An 18,731-nucleotide genomic window follows, 5' to 3' on the forward strand; every position below is an offset into this window, starting at 1 on the left:
CTTGTGATCTGGTGCTTTTATTGAATGCTGCTATAAAAACTGTGACTTTAGGCAAGATAGCAATCATGGCATAACAATCTTAGTTTTCTATTTGGTTGCTGTCTTTTATAGTGCTAAACCAGCCAATCAGATATAAATAAAAACATAATGTTGCAAACAGAATGGACTATTAGTGGATTTATGACATTCCTGAGTGGTGCAAAAGACTGATGATACTGTTTGGGTTGATTAAATCTAGCCAGTCTTCCATCACATGTTAATGATAATAACAGAGGTAATTCTTCACATTATTCCTGGTGCATGAAAAGGTTACTAGGTTACTTTATAGACAGGGACAAATTTGCCACTTAAATGGTTAAAAACTGAAGACACTTCTCATAAGCACATGCTATTTCACGGCCGCCCTAAACTTTTATCACTTGTTTGATTTGGAGACTCAATGCATTTGAAATGAAAAACAGAGAAGATAAACAAAGTTATCACAGATTTCACGTGTTGGTGTATCTATTGCATTCCAGTTAAAGCCATAGCTTTCGCCGCTAACAATAGCCTTGTGATATGAGCACATAATAAGCATGAGCACAATAGACAGAAACAAGCCACAAGTCACAGAATCAGTTTCGTCACAAGCATTTTTTTTTTCCCCTGCCTTAAAATATGCCTCAGTATCAGACAGCTGGGTAAACACATTACACTCACACAGAGACATGTCTACTGGAAGAAAACATATAATCTGCAAAATACACTGTAACAACTGTGCCATGATTTGTGTTCACAGAAAAATGTCCTCTCGGGTGACATAATTGACGCACAATGGGAAATTCCGTCAAAAAGCAGGAAGATAATGTGTTTTAATGAGACGCACCATCATGCACCTGCATGGGATGTCTGATGTCAGGAGGGGATGTTACTCTCCTTGTTTTTTTGTTTTTTTTTACATGAACTCCTGCATTTGTACAGAATATGATCTCAAATTCCCACAAGCAATTTGATGAGCCTAAATGTCTGCTTTTACTGCCATCTAGTGCAGTGATTTGTGATGACGAGGTCCATAAAGAGCTCTACGCACCTCTTCATCTCTACCAAATAATAGCTGCAAGAAATTCTGACGCTATTTCAAATTACTGTAAGAATCCCTTCCTAACAAAATTGTGTTTCTCTTCTGTACAGAAAAAAAGAGCATTTCCTCAAAGGTTGTTCAATGTTCCTCACAGCTTTTTGTGAAGAGGCTGGTTGTATAAATGTCATTATCTGTGCGAGAATGCATGGAAATAGAGGCAGAAACAGGTAATTGCCTTTCACATGGAGACATCAACACGTTTTCAATGAAACATTCAGGAGGATATTTCATACAACTAATCTGCTTCCATGGAGCCTTTTTGATCCCGTCCTGTGTGGTTCAGTGGGAATGCAAATATACATTTGAAAATAAATATGTGCCCAACTGATTCAATAATTCCCCTGAAGAACTGCAATACCCTCTTGACACCTGACAGAAACCATATGACTACAAGTGTGACAATGGATGAGAAGGTTGGATGGGTTGTCCTTTTTCATCCATTTCCTGTGAGCAGGGAGCTTGAAATAAATATATCTGCTATGGAGTTTTACCAAATCCCAGAACTGATGCTTTCATTTGCAAACAAGCTAGCCTATTGAGCAATTGATGACTAAAGTACAAAACCCAGAGAGTGACAAACCCATCCATTACAGTTGCCCTGGTGACAGAGTCCCAACGTGTGCCGTTGCCTGGCAACCCTGCCTAAACACAAGGTTCACAGCCGGTGGACTCATATTATCGGGGTAGTATTCAAGATGAACCAACCCGCCAACGGCCTTGATGAAAGAGAGGTCAACCAAAATGGAGACCTAGGGAGTTACTCCTCTGTGTTCAGCTGTGTTCACTCCGCTGCTACGTTACATCAGGGGACTCTGTCCGCCTTCCAGAAGGACACACATGCACAAAAGGTTTACCTCGCAGGGAGAGGTGAGTCAACTATTGTGACCATCGCACCTCAAGGTGGAAATAGGGACTTACTACTAAAGATCTGTTTCTAAATTTTGCTGACATAGAGTAGATACTGCATATTTCTATAAATGGTTGTGTGCATTTGTGTGAGTGTGTGTGTGTGTTTGTGGTTTTGTATTATACATTAATTACGGGAGAAATATTTTGTGTTGATTTGGTGTGGAGACACATTTTGGGAGAGTTTCAGAGTTATGCAAAAGTCACATATTTATCACTTTAACTAAGTGTCTCTCTCTTTGATATCGTAATAACGACAGCATTTTACACACAGTTTAAAGATTTGTTGAGATTTAGGGTAAAATTAGTTTCTACTTATTCTTCTTTTTAGCCCAACAGTGGTTCTTTATAAAAATGTTGTTGTCTAAAAACAAATTTATTTTCCAGAGTATTTAAATGAGGATGGGCAGACTTGTGAACCACTTCTTGTGGGTAAATTGAAGCAGCAGGCAAATAGTGACCCCACGTTACGTCCGGAGTATCCATCCTACTTTGGTCTGGAAGAATTCACCAGGAGATCCATTGAGGTTGCATTAAGAAGTTGTTCCAAGGCTCTTGTGGAGAATCGGGTAATTTCAGCTATTAATGCATTTCATCAGATCGTTGCATACGATACACATATACAGGTTTGAAATGAGCAAACAAATCAAGCAGTAGGCAAAACAAACAAAAAGCATCATCATTTCCTCAACACATTTACACTATAGATGAAAACCCAAATCAAACATTTCTCTCTGCTGTAAACTATCCATGGCTACAGAAAAAGACATACAGAATTGAATGTGATGGACAAAAAAAAATAATCTGTTCAGAAAAATCATCAAATAAATTGGGCAAGGCTGTCAAATTACTCTCAAGCAGCACAAATGCAATAACCTTAAGGGTCTACAAGATATATTTGTGAAAACAGCAATTACTTTTGGAAGATCAGCTTAAAGCCTGCCTGAATGAAAATGGTCTTATCAGATTCATAAATTAAGGATAACTGAAGGTTAAAATGCCAGAAACAAAGGATTGGTATTCTTAGGCCTGTTTTGGACACACCCCATGCAATGGTGTATTTGTCCGGGAAAGCTTTAAACTAAAAATTGGTCTTCTGAAATGGGTTCAATATATAGCGGTAAGTTATCAGAGAACACAGATGGAGTAAACTGTGATTAAATGTGGTTTAAAACCCAGCAATCGTATTTTGGACAGTTAGTAGATGATAAGGGGATGAAAAAGAGATAATGTAACCCACACTTTGAAGTTAAAACAGGAATTAAGAATCTGAGCTGTGCTTAAATCTGTCCTTAATTAAACAATATTTCCTAATTTGAATGAATATAATTGCAAAATGACCCTCAAGTAATGAGGACGGAAGGAAATCTGACATATACAGTTTTGGAGGGTTATGCAGAACACAGCTATGCAATGACAGGATATTTGTTGCTTGATGTTCAGAATAAAAATGTATATAGTAACTACCAGTATGTCTGGCTAATTTCATCTTAACTGCAGGCAAGTGTCAGCTATCAAAATCTAAATGTATCCAAATATTTGTTCAAAATGGACCATTGGTTAGAATCATGATGTATGAAGGAACAATAAAACTGAATAACACTGGCATAAAATGATAGGAGATGCCACTAAAATGGCTAATAGTCCGGTCCTGTGGGACACCAATGCTTAAACGTTTTTGAAATAAAGTGACTCGCACAGATGAAGGAACACCTGTCTCTGAGAAGAGGTTTAATCCAATTCAAGGCAGACCAAGGGAGGGCGAATAAACTTATCGAAAATCAGTGAGCGTATCAAAGGGGAGCTACAATCAAGGAAAACTATTGAGGACCACCTCTCTCCAACAACAGTCATTCTGACATCATTACTGATCTTCGGTATTACAGAGAATTATCTCATCAACTGATTAACAGTATGAGATGCGTTATACATCTCAGGTATATCTGAGCTGGATTTCTCAAGGTGTCTCGAGGTTTTAAAATTACGGGTCAGGAAATACCGGAGGCATTTAGCTTCGATGTCGGGGGGATATTTTAGATATCATTTTTAACATTATCAACACAACATTTGAGAATTTGAGAAAGACAGACATTTTATGATGTAGAAGCAACAAAAAATGATGTTTCAGTTTCAAATACAATTTGACTGATGAATCTCTTATTTGGTGGCTTTGGTGTCTTTCTAAACCCCCCGCTAACATTTTTCCAGGTCAAATTCAACTGTCAATTTTTCAGTTGTTTTATTGTTTATGTGGTGAACTGCAGAACAGAACTGAAATATATAAGACTCATGAATATTTCCTAATATCCCCTAACTACTGTTACAGGTCTTTGGTGTCCAGACACCTGGTTTCACTGGTGCTGTGCGTCTTGGGGCTGAACTTTTGAGACACAGATCTGATGTTAGCAGTGTTTGGAATGGACCAGTCTACCTCTCTTCCGATTGTGATGGTAAGTAACCTCCCCTTCTTTTGGAGGCAATTGCATCGTTACAAAATGGACTTAATGGTTTCGAGACATGATTCTTGCCTGTGAAATAACTGTATCGGTATTTTTTACCTGTGAATCATGTAATTTCAGAGAATTCAGGATAATTTACGTATAAATTGCAATTGAGAGAGAAAAGAATGTGGAGAATAGGGTTGGGTGGAGGCAGATGATTTGCTGTGGCGACCCCTGAAGGGATCATCCATCCAACCATTCATCTTCTCTGCTTATCCGGAATCGGGTCACGGGGGCAGCAGTCGGAGCAGTGAGGCCCAGACCTTCCTCTTCCTCACCACCTGGTCCAGCTCCTCTGGGGGGACCCCAAGGCATTCCCAGGCCAGCCTGGAGACATAGTCTCTCCAGCGTGTCCTGGGTCTTCCCCATGGTCTCCTACAAGATGCCCAAAATACCTGCCCAGGGAGGCGTCCAGGAGGCATCCTAACCAGATGCCCGAGCCACCTCATCTGGCTCCTCTCTATGCGGAAGAGCACGACTCTACTCTGAGCTCCTCCCAGATGACAGAACTTCTCACCCTATCTGTAAGGGAGAATCTGGCCACCCTGTGGAGCTTGTATCCACAATCTCATTCTTTTGTTCACTACCCACAGCTTGTGACCATAGGTGAGGGTGGGAACGTAGATCGACCAGTAAATTGAGAGCTTCACCTTTTGGCTTCACCACGTCATACCGGTACAGAGTCTGCATCGCTCCAGACACTGCACCGATCCGCCTGTTGATCTCCCGCTCCATCCTTCCCTCACTCGTGAACAAGACCCCAAGATACTTGAAGTCCTCCACTTGGGGCAGAACTTCTTCCCTGACGCGGAGGTGGCATTCCACCTGTTTCCGGTTGAGCAAAGTGGTCTCGGATTTGTAGGTGCTGAGCCTCATCCCGGCCGCTTCACACTCGGCTGCGAACCAATCCAGTGAGAGCTGGAGATCATGGCCTGATGAAACCAACAGAACCACATCATCTGCAAAAAGTAGCGACTCGATCCTGAGGCCACCAAACTAGATCCCCTCAATGCCCTGGCTGTGCTTAAAAATCCTGTCCATGAAAGTTATGAGCAGAATCAGTGTCAAAGGGCAGTCTTGGCGGAGTCCAACTCTGACTGGAAACGGGCCTGACTTACAACCAACAATGTGGACCAAGCTCTGACACCGATCATACAGCGACTGAACAGCCCGTATGACGAGGATCGGTACCCCATACTCCCCACAGGATTTCCGCGGTACACGGTCGAATGCCTTCTCCAGGTCCACAAAACACATGTGGACTGGTTGGGCAAACTCCCATCTCCCCTCGAGGACCCTGCCGAGGGTATAGAGCTGGTCCACTGTTTCACGGCCAGGATGAAAACCACACTACTACTCCTGGATCCGAGGTTCAACAAACCGGCGAGCCCTCTTCTCCACTGCTGAATAGACCTTACCAGGGAGGCTGAGGAGTGTGATCCTCCTGTAGTTGGAGCACACCCTCTGATCCCTCTTTTTAAAAAGGGGGATCACCACCCCGGTCTGCAGTCCAGCAGCACTGTCCCCAACATTCACACAATGTGGCAAAGGCGTGTCAGCCAGGACAGCCCTACAGCATCCAGAGCCTCGAGGAACCCAGGGTGGACCTCATCCACCCCCTGGGTCCCGGTACTGTAGAGCTTTTTGACTGCCTCAGTAACTCCAGCCCCGGAAATAGGTGTGTCCCCTCCAGAGTTCCCTGGCTCTGCTTCCTTATTGGAAGGCGTTTCACCGGCGTTGGGGAGGTCTCAGAAGTATTCCTGCCACTGATCTACAATGTCTCGAGTTAGGGTCAGCAGCGCCCCGCTCCCACAGTGTTGACGGAGCACTGCTGCCCCCTCCTGAGCCGCTCGATGGTGGACCAGAATCTCCTCTAGTCATTCTCTATGGTCTCTCCAAACTCCTCCTACTCCCAGTTTTTGCCTTGGCAACTACCGAAGCCATATGGTGCTTGGCCTGCCGGTACCTTTCAGCTGCATCTGGAGCCCCACAGGCCAGAAAGGCCCGATAGGACTCCTTCCTCAATTTGCTGCCCCGACAGGCGCCGACTGCCTTGCAGCCGCAGCTCCAGGCTGCAGTCTCGACAATGGAGGCACGGAACATGGCCCATTTGGACTCAATTTCCCCTGCCTCCCCCGGGATGTGGTTGTAGTTCTGCCGGAGGTGGGAATTGAAACTCCTTCTGACAGGAGACTCTGCTAGACGTTCCCAGCAGACCCTCACATTACGTTTGGGTCTGCCAGGTCTGACCAGCATCCTCCCCAACCATCAGAGCCAACACACCAACAGGTGGTGAACAATTGACACCTCCATCCCTCTCTTTACCCGAGTGTCCAAGACAGGCGACCGCAAGTTCGATAATACGACCACAAGGTCGATCAAAGAACTGTGGCCTAAGGTGTGTTGGTACCAAGTGCACATATAGACACCTTTATGCCTGAGCATGGTGTTTGTTATGAACAATCCGAGATGAGCACAGAAGTCCAATAACAAAACACAGCTCAGGTTCAGATCTGGGGGGCCGTTCTTCCCAATCACGCCCTTCCAAGTCACACTGTCATTGCCCACATGAGCATTGAACCTACCAGGGAGTCCCTGGTAGGAGCGCTCCGCAGCAGCCCCTCTAGGGACCCCAAGATGGGTGGGTAAACTGAACTGTTTTTGGGTGCATAGCCACAAACAACAGTCAGAACCCGTCCCCCCACCTGAAGGCAGAGGGAGGCGACCCTCTGGTTCACTGGGTTGAACCCCAACGTGTAGGCACCGTGACGGGGGGCAATCAATATGTCCACACCTGCAACTCCAGAATAAAAAAAAGAATCCAGCCCCTCTCAAGAGGCCTGATTCCATACCCCACACTGTGTGTCTAGGTGAGTCCGATCTGGTCAGAATCTCTCAGCCTTACGCACTAGCTTGGGCTCCCTCCCTGCCTGAGAGGAGACATTCCATGTTTCAAGAGCCAGCCTCTGCAGACTACCAAGGGGATCAGACTACCAAGGTCCCCCGCTCTGGCTACCGCCTAGCACACATTGCACCCGACCCCTTTGGCCTTTTCTGTGGCTGGTGAGCTCAGGGGAAGAGGGACAAATGTCGTTCCTTTGGGCTGTGCCAGGCCGAGCCCCATGGCCACTAGGGGCTTGCCGCCGAGTCCCGTCCCTGGGCCTGGATCCAGGGGGGGCCCTGGTGACCCACGTCTGGGCAAGGGAAAACTGGGTCCAGTGATTTTCTTCTTCATGGGACGTTGAAACCTGAAGGGATTAGCCGAAAAAAAAAAAGATACATTTAAACCACATTTCACATTAAATGTGTATTCCTGTGTCCATTTCAGCACAATGACTTTGCCCTGATTGAGATTTCAAAATTATTAGAAGCAATCACCATTGCTGTGGACACGGTGTTGGTCATTGCTGGTAACCAAAATTATTTCGGAAAATGCTATACTTGGTGTAATGGCTCCTATAATGAGTCAACTCTTCTTTCTCCTCCAGATACAGTAATAATACCAGGCTAGGATCAGTTGTTTGTGTAAGGAAATAAAATGGCCTGTGATGTTGATATAAAAATATAAAAATAGATACTCTGTCACGTGTAGGGTTTATTTTTTTAAATCATGAATAAAGACTGTGTGATGTCAGTGTTTTATGTTGGATTCATGTTCCCTTATTCATATTTTTGAGTTGTTCTCCATTGTACCCTGAACTTTGCCCCCTCTCCAAATAGGTAATTCATTATCTCTGATATACAGATACTAGGATTGTCTTTATAATGTCAGAAGCTCATGACAGAAACATTTCTTCTGTGGAATGGACAAGTTTAATCTCTGGGAGTTTTCCATTTGATCATGGAAATGAAAAGGTCAACCTCATGATTTGTGTGCTGATCTCCGACATTCTATAGCATTCTCTTTTCAAGTGCCGGCAGATCTAGATGAGTTTGGGATTTATAATAAGTAGGCTACTTCAACCTCCAAAAGATCGTCCCATGTCCACCTACAGAGAGAACAGCTGACCACTGAAGAGGCTGAATTGTTAACTACCAATTGTTCTTTATGACTTGTCATAAATCTTTTGTCATAAAACTAAGTAATATTTCTACTTGTCTATTGGGGTTGTACTGCAAGTTCAATGTCAGAGGAAGCTGTTCGGTGCAATGAAGGAAATTATACATGGAAAATCAGCTGGCAGGGGAAATTCCCAGTGGAAACATAAAAAGACACAAAGAAGGGAGCATGCAAAAACAAAAAAAATGGAAGGTGTGGTAAAATTAAGTACAGAGATCAAGAAAATTATAGAATCTCAAAAGCAATATGCACTTAATGTGGAATGGTGGGACACTGGGAAAGGGACAACACACACCAGCATCAGAAAAGACTTGTGTCATGGGCACCAACGAAAATCAGTGTTTATCTCTGCAAAGACATATGAATTGACGGTCATTTGAACTGCCTGGGGAAATTCCACCTGAGCACAATCAACAAATAATAACTTATATCCAGCGTAGGTCATCCACAGCCAGAGTGTGTACAATCTGCTAATCGGCAGGAGCTGGTTTCCCAACACATCAACAACATTCTGTTCACATTTGCAGTCCTAGAATTTCACTATGTGTAATATAACCATCTAAGTCAGGGGTGTCAAACATACGGCCCGCGGGCCGGAACCGGCCCGCAAAGGGGTTCGACCAGGCCCGTAGGATAATTTTGAAAGTGAAAAAATGCATAAAAGACAAGGATTTTTTTTAATTAAATGCAATTCAAGAATTTTCCGCTAGGGGGCGCACTATTTTGGTCAGAGTAGACGGCAATCTGCATCACTGAGACGGACCAATTAGCAGACGTTATCAATGTACCACCTGCTGCTTGTTATGATGTTTTTTCGACCCTGTTCTCCACCTCCCCGCTTCGCCCTCATTAGCTAAAATGTCGTTATCGAAATAGAGAAAAGCCGTTAAAGAGAGTAGAATTTTCAAAGAAAAACGGACTACGTCCTATTTATTTACGGAGACGCATGGGAAACCTTCGTGCTTGGCGTGTTTGCAACAAGTTTCGGTATTTAAAGAATATGATATACGGCGCCACTACGAGACCCATCAGAGCGAAAAATATGACAACTTGCAAAGACAACTGAGAAGAGATAAGATCAACGAATTGCTGGCGGGTCTGAGGAAACAGCGGCCCACTTTCACCCATAGCCGAGAAATCAGCGAAGCAGCGGTAAAAGCCAGCTAGCTAATTGCTAGCGAAAATGTGCAATTTAAAGTTAGTCACCAGCTTCACTACAAATGAGTATGGTGGAATTCAATTTTCATGCAACTCCATACATTTTCAGTATGTATTGTATGTGTATGCATGTTTCATGTATGAAGTTTACACATTTACAGGACAGGTGAACACTTTCTTCCTTACTCATTTAATAGCACTCTTTTTAGTTAGTAGGGTGTAGGCAGGGATTCAATTCAGATTTCATATGCACATGTGTAAATGGTTTAAAAATCCCTTTCTTTATAAGTCTCATTTAATCTTAAAGTGCATTACTATATTTTTCAATACCAATTACTTGTTAAAGTTTTGTGCCTTTGTACAATCAGTGGGATCGCATGATCACATGATTGCAATGCATACATGTGAATGATAGAAGTAAATTTCACTTTTGCCGAAGGAAATATGAGGTGTTTCATGAAATGTTTTGTAAAGGGATTGTTCATGAAATTCCAAGATTTTCCTAATGTTCTTGTACTTCTTTACACCAAAACAGAGGAAAGACATGATATTTTGGTTATTTATTGCTGAGTATGCCATTATTTTAACGGTCTGGCCCACTTGACATCTACCTTGGCCGTATGTGGCCCGTCATGAGAAATGAGTTTGACACCTCTGATCTAAGTTGATGTATAGAGGACATCGCGCTGCTGCTGCAAGATAAAGGTTGAGGATCTGTGGCAGACCTGGGGATTTTATGGCCCGCGGGCCACATCCCAGCTTGCCAAACAATTTTCTTATATTTTAATAAGAATTTCTTATCAATATTGAATTTAGAAACTCCTTATTTTTTCCTTTTGTTTAATTTTGTATGGATGATTACGTACAAAATAATGATATGTAATGATTTTTAATGATTTTAAAGTTTAAATAAAACGCCAACAAATATATAATATTAAAATGAAATATTATAATCATTTATTTCAATTCACATGATACCTAGTTGGCCCGCACATAAAAATGAAATAAAAAATGTGGCCCGACAGCCAAAATAATTGCTCACCCCAGTCTACTGTGTACTATTCATAATGCCTATCAGATGTAGACACTAAAAAAAAAACCTGGACTGAAGAACATTTCACAAGCACCTGGGCTTATGAGAGATACCAGAATCACCTGAATGGCCAAAGAACTTTGATTTTAACACTGACTATAAGCCCTTAGTTTACTTGGGTCAGTGACTCTATAAAGATTCACGAAGCTGCCATTCAAAGCATACCAGAAAAGACATTGAAAGAGGAAGACACTCTGCAACTGCCAGTTGTCGTGCTTGAAATAAAACATCGAGTGCAACATTGTAGTTGACCTTGATAACATGTCTGCCAACCCAATTTAGTGTATTAGTCAACCAATGCAGCTGTAGATCATGTGGTATTCTGAATGCTGTTGCTCAGACTATATTTTTGCCCCCAGTGGCTGTCTTATCAGTACGGATTTGACAAAATGTACTTTAATTGTTATAAAAGGAAATGGAGTGGTCATTTCAGATTTTTTGATAACAGACATCCTGAGACAGTTACCCAATGGACATAAGGATCTAAAGAGAGCAGAGCGTAAGTCATCATGTGTATGTTAGACCTGTGTCTCATCTGAAATTAAATCAAATTTAAAAAGCCCATTCCTATCTTGTATGCCATGAAATGAAACAAACACAATAAGAAAATCTCAAATCCTGATACTTGACAGATCTGTTCCTGTCATCATGTGTAATGACAATAGACATATTTTCCTCTTTTTTTGTCAAACTAGTTCGCTGGGTATCTGGACATGCACTGCATGTACAGCACATACCCACCACAAGTAAGATGGTCACAGATGGCCTTGAAATATAAGGCTATTCTTGAAACAAGTGGCTCTTCAGAGGAGGTTGTGTCTGATAAATATACCTCAGTGTGGAGTTGAAGAGGTTTGCAAGATATTTGATTTTTATTTTTCTGGTATAGACATGAAGCTTGGAAAGTACAAATATTTTCAAAGCATCTGGAAATACCCTCTGCATCTGTATCAAATGTGTATTGTTCCACCCTTTTCCCTGCAGACTTATTGGCTAGTATCTTCCAGGCAGCAGGGATTGAGGACATCCGTCAGTATTCTTACTGGAATGAAGAGTGGCACGGTATCTGTTTTGAAAAGCTCCTTGCAGATTTGGAGGCAGCTCCTGAGCAAAGTGTTGTTGTTCTGTCAGCCTCTTCCCATTATCCAACAGGAGCAGACCTCTCCCACAGTCAGTGGACCAGTGTGGCTCAACTCATGATGGTAACCATTACTGATGAAGCCAACAATATGTGAGACTGAATAGCACTGTCCTCATAACTAGAAAGTTATTTCCTGTTTTTGCATTGTTTTGACAGAGTCGTAGGCTTTTCCCATTCCTCTTGCTGCCAACTCAAGGGCTTTGCTTTGGAGATTTAGCGAAGGATGCGTGGCCAGTGCAGTACTGTGTATCGCTGGGGATGGAGGTCCTTTGTGCTCAGTCATTCGCACACTGCTTCGGAATCTATGGTTAAAACCTAATTTACTTGAAATTCAAATCTAACAGTACCAATTATGCAGTCATTAATTTTGGGATGCATCTTTATTGATTTGTTATGGCAAGGTCAATGTTTTCCACTTGTGGCTTTATCTGAATATCCATGGCAACAAGCAAGGAGAGTCAGGAAACTATATACAGTAGATCACGGTTACACATGATGAAAATAAGTGAATAGGGAAAGAATAAGCATGACACCACTCTGCACAAAAACTTTGAAAAAGATGGTCTAAAGATTTAGTCAGCAAGGCTTGCCTGGAGTAAACTAAGATACATATCTCACTGGAACAAAAAATCTAAAAAGCTTGATAAATATTTTTTAAATATTGAAAGGAGGAGCCATTGATGTTAACCTGTGCCTGGTGATGGTATATTCAATCTTTGCATGTCAGCAGCTGTTAAAAAGCATGATCTCTTATGATTGATCCATCATGTTTCTTTACTCCAGGCTCTTTTTCATTTTCCTCTTCCAAGGTGAAGCTGTCGGACACCTCACCTGTGTCCTGAAATCCAATTTGCTCATGCTTGCTGTGCAGTCTCAAGCAGAAAAAATTGTCAGATCCTTGTGGGTGCCACAAAGTGTAGGTGGAGCTCACATTGTTGCCACCATCCTCAGCAACCCTGCTCATCTTGTTGAATGGTGAGTAACCTCGAGTTACAAGATTAATTTGGTATTTAATCATTTTTACCAGGACTGTCACATCCACATTTTTGTGTGCAGCATGGAACGAACAGCTAGCTTAACAGAGACATAAATATAAATAAAGGATAAAGGATAAATTATTATTTGAATGCTTATACTACTTTCTACACTCAAGGTACTGTTAAATGTTTGAAAAAAAAAACCTAATTTTTCAAGGCAGAGAGATCTTAAGCATATTGTGAAGAGATGCATGCTGATCAGAGAGGTGCTGAGAGAAAGACTGAGGCTCCTGGGATCCCCCGGCTCCTGGGACCATCTGACGCAACAAAATGGACTCTTTTGCTGCCTGGGTTTAAACAGTAAGAATATGGATGTAATTTTTATAGTAAACAGATTGCCTGAAAAACTTGTAATGAAATTCATACAAAAAGCTTATCTGATCTTTCAACCTTTTGGTGGTTTGTGCTGCGCGGTGAAATAATCCAATTCAAATCATTTGGAGTACAACATGTTTATTTTGTGCTTGAGCACTTCAGGGTCAGACATCCTGACTGTGACTGAGTACAAAGTGCAGTAATTAAGCTTATAACTCTGATAAGACAATTTACACCTCAACATACCTGTGCAACATGTTTCTAAAAATGAATAGTCATTATATGGATGTCAATGTTGACACATAACAACTACATTTTACTGCTTGCCAATTTTGTCCATTTTATTGCTTTGAAACTTTATGTGTTTTCAATTATTGTTTTTATTTCGATGCATTCCACATTGATTTTTGAAAAATAAGCGAAAGACGGAAAAATCCCCCCTTCATTGTCATGAATCTTGCTATTAAGTATGTCTTATATGTTTTTTCTTCCACATTTAGGTCAGCAGGTGGACTTTCTGTCAAATAGGAGACATGTATACATGCTTCCTGGCGGTTGTCTAAACATAAGTGCAATCAACAGCCGTACCCTGGATTTCATTGCCGAGTCGATCCATCTGGCTCTGACCACTTCTCTCTGACTATCTGGCTTTTAATCAACATCAGAAATCAGTGTCAGAGAGGCTTTACAGCACTCAAGATACCCAAGATCGAACCTTGGAGCTGATTCCTTTCACATCACCTAAATTGCAGCTGGACAGGGTACAAGGCTAAAAGTTTTCTTTCCATTTTTCAAAACCTTCTCAGTTTAGAGTATAATATATTGCGTCACCAACTCAAATATGTGTAGTCGATGAGGAATTAACTGTGGAATCTGAGCAATCAATTCTTTACAAAAACTTTGATCAATAGTTATGTTACAATTATGTTTTTTGAATCAATCACTTGTCTTTTAAAGACACATTACATATATATGGCATTTCTGTTTACAAATGGTGAAGGACAATATGTCACAGAACTTATCATTTTATAATCTATTATAGTGCTAAATGTGTAATATGTGTTGAATCTTATTTTAAATTCTCATCATGAGATCTGTTGTATATTTCTGTCATTAGTATGGTCAGACATCCAATGTTTTAAATATAGTCATTTTCTTCTGGTCAGATATGTGGGGCAAGGGATAAAGTGTGATCATTTTTGAATGGTTTCAAAATAAATATTTATATTATATTCTCCAATTAGTTAAAAAAACATCCATTTTATACTGGTTTTGAAAGGTTTTCTGTCCATGCAATGACATCAGAAAAAAAACACATCTATGAATGGACAAAAGCTCATCTGTAAGCACTGAGTATTGAAAAACATGTGCGCTTGTAGAGCAGTAATAGAGACAAAAAGGTGAGCGTTATTCTCAAGCCGCCTCTGGCTAGAAAACATGAAGCTGTACCTAACTTTGTTTCATCTTGTATCAATGCCACTATTTTCACTGTGTGCTATTCATGTCTGGAAAACAGGTTGCTGCAAGGTATTTAATGGACACAATGTGCTCATCCTTTTCATTTCCACAACCTTGGGTGAACGGTGAGGATAATCGACAGCCGCTGTCATACACATTGTGAGCCATTAGCTGTGGCACGGAACCCTTTGATTTGCATCTAGACAGGCTTATATGCAGCTCACGTCGTTGCCATGACTTTGTGATGTCTGGAAAGGGTGGTTCACATGCGGTTAATTCTCCGCACGCTACAGAGTTATGTTCTCAAAAAATTCAAATTAGCTATGGGAAGTGAAAAAAATATTTTTCCCATTTTTGTGTAAAACTCTTTTTTTAGAAATGGTTCAGTACCCAAGATTAAATAATGTCAGCAATTATGACAAATTATATTCTAATTGTTTGTTCTCCCTTTTGATACCAATGTAGTCTAAGCAAATAAAAATTAAAAATCCCCAAGTCCTGGTATGTCATATAATGAAGCCATTTTGTTCATATATTATCCCAAAAAATGATTATCTCAGCAGATTTTAATTTAGAATATTGAATCCTCTCAACCTGCAATAAAATGTTGCCCGACTATTTTTGTCTGTGTGTAATTAACGTAATTAGATATATATTAAAGCATCTAAAATTAAATACCGGACTGACTTGAATCATGTGGCTTTACACTGTGATAATGATGACAATAATGCTTGACTTGTTCCTGTTCTTCCACTCTGACTTTAATGACAAAAATAAGCCCATGCTGATTCCTCAGTGCTTTATGCTGCCCAGTAAATGTTAACCTTGAGCTTCCAATCAGCGGTGGAATATTTAGACAATCTTTAAATTTCTGCAAAATTACTGATCTGCTCTATCAACAAGTTGGATGGGAGCTGATGTGACACTTTTCTTGTCAAAGTTTTTCACACCTTTGCTGTGAGAGAGAAACATCACCCGCGATCCACGGGCAGAAATTTCGTTGTGAATGGCTTTACCCTGAGCCATTAAAAATTATGTGAAACATGAATTTTTGTTTCACATCCCATGACAATCATGAACATTTTTCCATAATGTTTATACAACATTGTGGACAGAGTTCCACTGCAGGTCACGGAGCTGTTTGTGATGGAATTGGCAGTCGAAGGACTATATTCAAAATTTTTGGCCTGCAGTCTTGTAAGTTTCAAATGACCAGCAAATATTTAGAATGCAATTTATCTTCATCATATTGTGCTGGATATTACGCACATGGATGGATAAGGCTTTTATTCCTCAGCATCAACACAGCCAGGATGCGGGTTTAGCGAGTCATTATTTTTCATTTCGTTAAATTATGATTGACACATTAGACAACACAGACAACTCATCCAGCATACCAACTCTAGGATGTGTGAGTGAGCTTGAGTCAGAATGGATGGAGGAACAATAACAGTTTTATGCACTGCATTTCTGAAAATACATTTATTTTCAACGGTTTTGTGAATGAAAATTAAATAGATGTTAAAGTATTTGATGTCAGCTACATGTGTAGTTTAATTTGCAACTAAGCTGTAGAAGCTCAAGAGTTCATCCTTCCCAGTATAGTTAACCTGGGCCATGTGATATAACAATCAATCAATATAACAAGAAAATGGTCGAAAATTTCTCAGCTTTTCTAAAGCTTTAAGAAATGCTTGGGAAAAAAGAAGAGTTGACATATGGCTCATTGTCACAAACAGAATAGAACTGGGAAGCTCAGAAATACTGATGGAGGTAATACAAGCACTGCGACAAGAGGAGGGCAAACAGCGGGACACTGAAGGAAATGAGAAAAGATAATGACTGGAGTCAGAAGTGTCATATAAACCAGTTTGCGTTTTAAGAGCCAGTGAATGAGATTTTGTCCTGATGTTGTTTAAGTATCATTTTGATCATTTGTATTTTCATCATTGGAAAAAAAAAAAAGAAAACCAGGGAAACACATTATTTCCTTTTCTGTCCACTTCCACTTGACACTGTACTTTATAGATTTTAAATGATGTACTATTTGATAGAATAACAAGAATGTTTCTGCAGAACATCTTGTATTTTAGAAACTCTTAAGGGAGTCATGGTCAATATACTTACTGATTACAACTAACTGATTACATAAGTCTATAAACAAAAGTTTATTATGAAATAAAATATGAACCAAAAAGTAAAAGAAAAATAAATTGCAGTGTCAGCTATATGGTAATGAGCAGATGCTTCAGCAGTTTCATTTTGCACGCTCAAAGTCAAATTCGTAGTAAATTTTAGTGTCAATACTGCCATACATTCACGCACACAGATCATTGAATGAGCAATACTCTAAGAACCGCAGTGTAAAAGTACCTATAAAGTATAAATAACAAACAACAAGCTATGCTGAGGTTGATATGGTTAGGTTTGATTTTTAAAGTGACAGGAGTGCTAAGGCACAGTTGCAAGAAAAAAAAAGAAAGAGAAGTATGAAAGTGCAGTAGCATCAACAGTTTTACAGTGACCCTGCCTCTGGTTAGTGTCTTCCACTTCTAGCCCATAGGAACCTTGGTATTTGTGTTCCTTAGAGAACGATCAGTGGACTCTCTTAACTCGAGAGGCAGCCTGGTTGTCTTTTGCATCACTGATGGATTGCAATGGCAGCCCAAACCACTTTCAGATGAATGAGTCGGCTTTTTCTGTCCATCTTTCCTGCAGCGGATGAAGAGATCCGAGTCATTTTCAGCAGCCACATTATCCTCCCATAGTGGGTGAACTGGTAGCACCAGACCTTGTACTTGACTTTGACCTGGTATTTTATAGCAACAGCTTTATGCAGGTGTGTGAACATCCTTTAGAATAATAGTATAATGAAAGAGCGTGAGGATTCTTCTTCAACAATCATTATATACCCAGTCCATACCAGCTACTCTTGAACATTGTGTGTTGAATGAAGCCTCAGAAAACCCTATAATTTTTGTGTGTTTGGTGTTGTCATTGAGAGTGTTTTGCCCATCTTAGATTTTATAAATTCAAAAACAGGGGTCACCCTGAAGGAGATGCACCACTATAGCGTCCTTGTTTAATACTCTCATTCAATCGAGAGTGGGCCACTTAACAACGTTGTATTGAAGATTCACTCTCTCAGCATAGAATGCAGTTACAGTTGTTTTTATGTTTGCATCAGCTTTATCTTCCCATATCCCCCCAGAAAGTGAGCGGGATAAAGGGGGGTGTTTCCAGGACACTGGATTCACTGTCAAGCCTTGTGATGTTGTTGGCCTAACTCGACAAAACACCAATGAAGGAAGGTGCCCACTTGAAAACCCCAATGATATGCTGGCTGCTGTTGGCTAATGCAGGTAAGTGGTGTCCGTTGAAAATCTTCACATGCAGTTGTTTCTATATCTGCATCAGCTTTATCTTCCCTTCAAATCACAATTTCACCTAATTTGACTTACATGCATAACCATTTCTGGGCCTATTTTTGCTTACAAATATTAAAAATTGCAAATACGGATATTCATTTCAAGACAATCCATCCATTAGCTACTGCTTATCCTGCACTCAGCTGAGTTGCATTAAAAAGGGTGAACCGTATACAAGTATGAGAGTGGGTGGTTTCTGATTTCCATGGCTGCCGCTTTTGCCTTGTTTCTATATGCAGGTAACCTGGCGACCGGTCCGACGCGGACCTCACCTCTTGCCCAGTGTCAGCTGTGATTGATGCGACTGCAGGATAAGTGGTATAGATAATGAATGAACTTCTAACATGCTTGGACTTGATCTAAATCTTACCGATACTGGAATTTGGATGTTGGTCCTAATATTTTGGCTGTTGTCACACAGTCAGAAGACCTTAACACTGAATAATTGTGGTCAAATGTTGTTGTGACAACTGGAATTTTTTTTTCTCTTGACGTTTATTCATCTCTCATCCGT

General features: G+C 40.8%; 1 protein-coding gene across 2 annotated transcripts; it reads left to right on the plus strand.

The window, feature by feature from the left end:
- The first annotated feature begins 1,712 nt into the window (after positions 1 to 1,712).
- Positions 1,713 to 17,544, plus strand: got1l1 (glutamic-oxaloacetic transaminase 1 like 1). 2 transcript variants are annotated; one of them, XR_015108791.1, is made up of 10 exons: positions 1,713 to 1,987; positions 2,414 to 2,595; positions 4,353 to 4,476; positions 11,823 to 12,040; positions 12,136 to 12,286; positions 12,789 to 12,954; positions 13,174 to 13,316; positions 13,832 to 14,092; positions 14,848 to 14,914; positions 17,508 to 17,544. XR_015108791.1 is itself a non-coding variant. In XM_086173705.1 (8 exons), the coding sequence occupies exons 1-8, from the start codon at positions 1,816 to 1,818 to the stop codon at positions 13,969 to 13,971; spliced, it is 1,296 nt and encodes a 431-aa protein (XP_086029831.1). In that variant the 5' UTR covers positions 1,713 to 1,815; the 3' UTR covers positions 13,972 to 15,381. The 2 variants fall into 2 exon arrangements, 1 of the variants encoding a protein (XP_086029831.1); XM_086173705.1 differs by lacking the exon at positions 17,508 to 17,544 and having other exon boundaries at positions 13,832 to 15,381.
- The last annotated feature ends 1,187 nt before the right edge of the window (positions 17,545 to 18,731 follow it).

The sequence above is a fragment of the Fistularia commersonii genome, chromosome 26 (genome assembly GCF_037954325.1).
Source record: "Fistularia commersonii isolate RoL2024-O1a breed Wild chromosome 26, RoL_Fcom_v1.0, whole genome shotgun sequence".
Taxonomy (NCBI): domain Eukaryota; kingdom Metazoa; phylum Chordata; class Actinopteri; order Syngnathiformes; family Fistulariidae; genus Fistularia; species Fistularia commersonii.

Excerpts from the sequence above, each read along its gene's own strand:
- got1l1 (XM_086173705.1), top strand. The coding sequence starts at position 1,816 with ATGAACCAACCCGCCAACGGCCTTGATGAAAGAGAGGTCAACCAAAAT. Across the intron at positions 4,477-11,822 it reads CCTCTCTTCCGATTGTGATG|ACTTATTGGCTAGTATCTTC; the intron begins GTAAGTAACCTC and ends TTTTCCCTGCAG. Across the intron at positions 12,041-12,135 it reads GTGTGGCTCAACTCATGATG|AGTCGTAGGCTTTTCCCATT; the intron begins GTAACCATTACT and ends TTGTTTTGACAG.